Below are 6,299 nucleotides of genomic sequence, written 5' to 3'. Positions count from 1 at the left end.
CCGAGCTGCATGAAATTAGTCCCTGCTGCTGGAATTTCTTTCATGTGTTATGAGGCATGCAAGAGAATACTGGTCGAGAAGGACGATTCATGAAAAAGCAAACAGGCCAAGGAAAAGGGCTCGACCTTGAGGAGTTCCAATTCTTGTTCTCTCATTTACAAAGGTGATTAAAGATGACATCCTTTCATCTTGTTTTCTTATTTCCTATGGAGGAATATTATTCATGAGAGATAGATAGTACTTGTGTTTTGGCTCTACCGGTTGGTTTTGGTTAAGAGTTTTTTCTTTTTCAAACTGCCATACGGTTCTTCTAGGTGTTCGCAGAATAATTCCGGTTTCAATGCATTGAAATAATGTAATTTGCAAAACCTATTGCTTTTACCCTCTGGAAAATGTTGTAAGAAGTATTAGAAAAACCGCTAATTTATGCAATGCATTGCTATTGTCGATATTAGTTATTAGCATAACTAATCTTCTACCCATAGTGGGCAAAAGATATGTTGCCCACCACATTATCAGTATTTTAGACCTCATCAGTGATTTGGCTAACACTACATGTTGCCACATCATTGGTGGGCAACATATTTACTTTCCATAGTGGGCAGAAGATCAGTTCTGCAGACTGCAGTTATTAGTTTCTATCGTTTTGTTTTCCATCGCCACATGCCTCTTTTTGGTGTTAACTCTTCCTTCTCTCAATGAGTAACTTATTTGTAACTTTGATCACTTCCTAGAAGTAAACTTACTTTGTGATAATCGGATTGTGTTCATCTCCAACCAGTCGTGGTCTCAGGTACCTATCAGCATTCTCCACCCTGAAGAACTGCAAGGTGAGAAATCATGTGACATCGTTACCCTCTCGAGCCATGTTAGAACTTGACTTCGTCAAAACTTATAAGTAGATGAAAATTTCTCTAGCTTTTTTGGCAATTTGATATTTAATTTCTTGTGGAGATGAGGAAAGAACAAAACCCAGATTGAGTGTGGGAGATTTTTGTGCTTGATATAATGGAGTGCATGGGGAATACAAGAAGGCATATTCCACATACTCAATTATATCATCACTCAATGCCAAAAGACTGGTTTTATCAGCAATATTTGCCCTTGTTTTATGTATTTGGATAAATACACTCAAAATTTAAAAAATTAAATTAAATAATTTTGATGGTGTTGATTGGTTTACTCACTCATCATTGACAATTCTAAACTTTTCCTTCTGCGTTTATAATCCGAAAACATGTGAAAGGAGTACTGGAGTTATGGATCAACCTGGACTGGGCCAAAAATTAATCCATATCCCAGGCTTGGCCTAAACTGCCCAACAAACCGGGCTGATGAAGACCCATTTAGAGACCAAACCGGGCCTTCGGTTTTGACACCACTTGATCCATGCAAGATATACAGGTGATCCCTTCAACTCCTAGTCCCTGTTTGGGTTTCATCATGCATTCTTCGATAAAATAATATTATATTCAAATTTAAATTTATTTTATCTTTTTAATCAAAGATTCTTAAAAAATTGCTATTTTAAAATACATTATCCCCAAATTTTGATTTTAATGGAGTCCAAACAAGGGCTTAATGTTATTAAAATGATGTAAACAATTTTCTCTCGAAGCAGCCGAACGTACCTTAATGATTTTCTCTACTTATGTAGAGACTCCTCCAAGGTATGAATGTGTATTACCTAAAATATAAAACAATTTTTCCTCTTTTAATTATTTGACCAATCAAATTGGTCCAAGATGGTATGTTTCTGTATTTATGTTTCCATAAGTTAAGTAATTATTAAACCTCGTTTAAGGTTTGAAAACCCAGGAGAACCGCAGCCGAAATTCTATAAACCTGTAGCTCTCTCTCTCTCTCTCTCTCTCTCAATATCTTCTGCACGATTCCAAACTACCCAAAACTTTTGCCCCACGAATCCGCTTCGATCGTACGTTTGATTTCACATCCGGTAATTTCGAAGTCTCTCGTTTTCCATTTTGCAACTGTGTTATCAGCTTCATTCGTAGTAGTATATAACATGTTCAAGTAGTTTTCGCCCAATTTTTTTGATTGGGATCAACAAGCGAAGTGAAATAGAGGAATCGAAGGGCGCAAAACCGGTTACTAATGTCGAAGACATGTCAAAACGAACAAAAAAGAGGAAAACTGAGCAGAGCCCCAAAAGAACCTCACCTAAGAAGCACGTCGTTTCGGTGTCCGCGAGAAAAGTGCGATCAAACAAGGTTTTTTAAATTTCTGGTGTATGCGTTCTGATTTTAGTGGCACACATGTTGGTTGAATCATGGGTTTAGCACTATTGAACATTAATTTGACATCTGTAAACTTAATCAGTTGTAATCATAGGATTAAAGTTTCGTCACCTCATTGTGTGTGAACAACATGTGTGGTGAAATGTGTTTTGTTTACCCCGTCGATGAACATGACCATCATCAACAATGAAGGTTCATGTGATGAATATGTCAATCTGTGACCGAGACAAATATGAATTTGTGGCCTTAATCAATGGATGACATTATGCATGTACTGAACTGATTGTTAAACATGTGTACTGAAATGAGTTTTTATTACACCATCTGTGAACATGACCATTATCAACATGACCATGTGACCAATATGTGAATCTGTGACCGAGACAATTATGAATTTGTGCCTTTAATGGATGACATAGTGCATGCATGTGACTTGATTGATAACATAGTTATTGAATAGTTTTATGTGACCATGATATCGAATTATGAATATGTTTTTGTGGTCTAAGTGCACAGTTGCATACATATGTGACCTGTACAAAACAATTTGTTTCAGGCTAACTGTACAGGTGCATGCATATCTATGTGTTTGTGGTTTCACTACATTTGTTTAACATTACGTCATTCTAAAAACTTCGTGTAGGCCTGGCAATTCATCATTCCAGAGGAACAGTGGTTCCCAGGCAAGATTACAACATCAGTGACCAAGGGTGTCTTGAAAAGTATACAAACTAACTTAAGCAACCATCAAAAGCAAATCATGAGGAGAACTTGCTTCGCACATTTCCTCGAATGCGATGAAATTGTGGTACAACCACAGCTAATTCACTTTTTCCTATTGAGGCAGGTATATCAACCCAATCCTGAAGAATTGTGGTTTTTAGTTGCCGGGTGATATGTAAGATTTTCTATAGCTGAGTTTTGTCTGGTCACGAGATTGAGATGTTCCGGCAATAGTGACATCAGTATTTTTGAAAGTAGACCGTCACAATTGAAGACAAAATACTTTTCTCAGGTAGGTAGTGTAACACATGAAGATGTGAAGTCCACATTTATATCTGCCTGCCAAATGCCGGACTTAGATCTTGTCGAAGCCCTCCCTGATCATGATGTTGCACTGATTGGTATCCTCTATTTTATTACTGCCTATTTGTTTCCCAGAGATTATAAGAAAGTTGTTGATCACTATTTGTTCACACTCGTTGAAGACTTCCCTGCACTGAATAGTTTTCCGTGGGGAAAGTTACTGTTCGATGTTACTTTGAGTTCTTTGAAAGATGGGTTGAGTCGTCGAACAACACACTACAGGCTACGAGGTATGTTGGTAGCCTTTCAAGCATGGATCTACGAAACCTTCCCTGGTCTAGATGAAGTTATTGTCACGAAGATATCAACAACGCACCCCTGAATCAAAAACTGGTTTGCAAACGAGCAACCATCTGCTTCTAAGTTAGAGGAGCCTGATTGCTTCAAGAAGCCTAATGTAATGGTCCAGTAATTCTTTTTGTCTGATAGTTGAATATATGTAAACATTATTGTTTTCTAATCTCTACTGGAATGCAGATGCAGATCTGTGACCTGGTACCAAGTGAAACGGAAATGGCGATGCCATATATGGATGGGGTGCAGTATAACAAAACAAATCAACCGGAGTTTTCCTGTGGCAGCTATCGAAGGAAAAACAGGAAGCGAAAGTCTGCTAACCCTGCTAGCATGAGTGGAGAATCTGTGCCTTTGGTAACGGACATTGGCGTTGGACCTGCTCATGTTGCAGATGACGACGATGATTTCGTGGATCCTCCACGACGATGTGAGGTGACATCACATCAGGAAACATCCAATGATGCTGAAGGCCCTTCGGCCCCCCAACATTCACCAAATGAACCACAATATCATGGGACGGAACGGAGTGATCAGACAAAAAAGATTAATGAAATCATGAAGATGCAAGAACAGATAAAATGTGACATGACGGAAATTAGGACGAATATGCAATTCTTGTCCGAGTTTGTGACTGCAATGATATCAAGTACTATGGATGAGATTTTAAGGCTTTTCAACGATAGGAAAGGTAGTCTTGTTAAAGAGTTTGGAGATACGGAACCTGCTGTAGTTGGAGGTGAAGAAAGTCATGTTGTCGAAGAAGTTCACAAGATTGATGAGGTAGGTAAACAATATGTTCAATCCATCCTTCACTGACCGTATTTACATTTTTTCACATGTCATATTCTCCAATTTCATGTGCAGGTGGGAAATCAGGAACCTGTTGTTGACAGGAAAGGGAAGGGGAAGGTCGACCCAAGTGACGATGCTACTTTTGAATGTAGTCTTCAACCGCCATCATTTGACTTGGGTTTTGGATACACACAATTGGATGTTTCTCACTCTGCAGAAATTCAAAAGCGGGTAGATGCTGTCATATCTGATGTGATCACAGCATCTGCAAATGTTGAGGAAGAGGTATTCCCATTTTGTTCTTTGTGCTGCATGCTGGTCACTGAATGTGTAGGTCACGAACGGTACACGTTTCGAAATACACAGATCACACGCATCCATGAATTCATGTTACATTCATTCTGCATAAACTAACATTTTATCTTTTTCAATACACAGGAATCTCCAACTTCTGAACCGCCTTCTGAATTACCAATGAAGCGGGTGTCAAGGCCAGCGAGGATTTTGTGTTCTCCATTTGTTGCGGGTGCAGGAAAGTTATTCCGGCATGACGACAGCATTATTGTATTTGGAAGTTACAAAGACAATGTTGAAGAAGCTGATAAGTCGACATTCTTGGGTTGGTTCCAGAGAGGATACAAGCCCAAAAAAAGGCACGAATATTTTCTTCCCTTTCTTCAATCTATTGCTCATATGGTCACAGTAAATTGTTCTTACATTTCTTGTTTCAGGAAAAAGTTTAATGAGCATGATGACGTAATCAAACCAGCTTTTGTTATTGGCTCATATCCATTTGGTAACAAAACATGGTTCCACCAACTCGTAGACCCTGAGACGTCTTTGAATAGTGGGGTATGGTAACATTCATGTATTTGTTCACCGTACAATTACTTGTTAACAAATGAGACCACGTTACGACTCTGCTACCACATCATGCACGAACTACTATGCGGTTCACTGACACAGTGGTCTCATAAGTATATGTTTTGTTCAACAAGTCACATACCAACCTGGTCACAAGTAACAGAATCACAACTTTATGAAATTTTCTGATGTTGCTCTTATTTCTTATCTTCTTGATCACACAGCACATGGATGCATGCTTCTACTACATTCGGCAGCTAGCAAAATTTGGGAAAGTACAGTACAGAGCTACAACAACAAACTCCTCTTTCCAGAACATGATAAAAGACATATACCCCGCTTTCAAAAAAGATCCTAATGTTCTGTTGTCAGGAAGCCGGTTGTTCCAGGTGGTCACAGGTGATAGCATAACTATGAGCACACCTTGGGCTGATGTAGACTATGTGTTCATGCCTCTCCTGCCCACGAATAAAGCTCACTGGTTGCTAGGTCTGCTAGAATTCAGAAGCCACAGATTGATCGTGTTCAATTCAGCCGGTAAAACTTACCATGACTGGAAGGTGCTAAAAGGTGTTGAGCCTTATGTGAAGATATTGCCTGCTCTAATGAATGCATTGGGAATTTCGAAAAAAGACCCTGACTATAATGGATCTGGGTGCATGGAATTGAAGGTGACCGTTGACACTGCCATACCCCAACAGATGAATGGGTGAGTATGTGACCAATACTACATACATAACATATTTTAATATTATTTCATAACATACTGTTTTGTGTTATTCCACAGTCATGATTGCGGAGTGTTCGTCATATTATATGCGTTATATATCCTTCGAGATGGCAGATGTTCTATACCACAGAAATTTGATGTCGCCAAATGTAGACTTGATATTGCATCGCTACTCTACAAACACCGGGAGACCTATGTGAAGAATCCGAGGCAAGCCACAAAAGGAGAAGGCATTGTCATTGAATGAGGATTGTCACAAAAGTTTTTGTAAA

The 6,299-nt window shown here is 38.9% G+C and overlaps 2 protein-coding genes across 2 annotated transcripts in view; both read left to right on the top strand.

Annotated features, from left to right (window-relative positions):
* LOC111399388 (adenine nucleotide transporter BT1, chloroplastic/mitochondrial-like) overlaps positions 1–639 on the top strand; it is a 10,563-nt gene extending 9,924 nt beyond the window's left edge. Inside the window, exon 4 of the mRNA XM_023026666.1 lies at positions 15–639. Coding sequence (XP_022882434.1) covers positions 15–93 — 79 coding nt within the window. The 3' untranslated portion in view covers positions 94–639. The remainder of the gene's footprint in view (positions 1–14) is intronic.
* Positions 640–3,762: 3,123 nt separating this feature from the next.
* LOC111400111 lies at positions 3,763–6,274 on the top strand. The gene is made up of 5 exons (XM_023027557.1): positions 3,763–4,421; positions 4,506–4,718; positions 4,872–5,285; positions 5,522–6,006; positions 6,085–6,274. Exons 1-5 carry the CDS (start codon positions 3,816–3,818, stop codon positions 6,272–6,274), a joined length of 1,908 nt encoding a protein of 635 aa, XP_022883325.1. The 5' UTR covers positions 3,763–3,815.
* The last annotated feature ends 25 nt before the right edge of the window (positions 6,275–6,299 follow it).

Source organism: Olea europaea, chromosome 9 (assembly GCF_002742605.1).
Source record: "Olea europaea var. sylvestris chromosome 9, O_europaea_v1, whole genome shotgun sequence".
Lineage (NCBI taxonomy): Eukaryota > Viridiplantae > Streptophyta > Magnoliopsida > Lamiales > Oleaceae > Olea > Olea europaea.
The sequence above is the reverse complement of the archived record's forward strand: the minus strand, read 5'-3'. Positions and strand labels throughout refer to the sequence as shown.

What these genes read in the sequence shown, in the direction of transcription:
- LOC111400111 (XM_023027557.1), top strand. Translation starts at nt 3,816, where the DNA reads ATGCAGATGCAGATCTGTGACCTGGTACCAAGTGAAACGGAAATGGCG. An exon ending in AAGTTCACAAGATTGATGAG is followed by an intron (nt 4,422 to 4,505) that starts GTAGGTAAACAA and finishes TTTCATGTGCAG; the next exon opens with GTGGGAAATCAGGAACCTGT. An exon ending in ATACCCCAACAGATGAATGG is followed by an intron (nt 6,007 to 6,084) that starts GTGAGTATGTGA and finishes GTTATTCCACAG; the next exon opens with TCATGATTGCGGAGTGTTCG.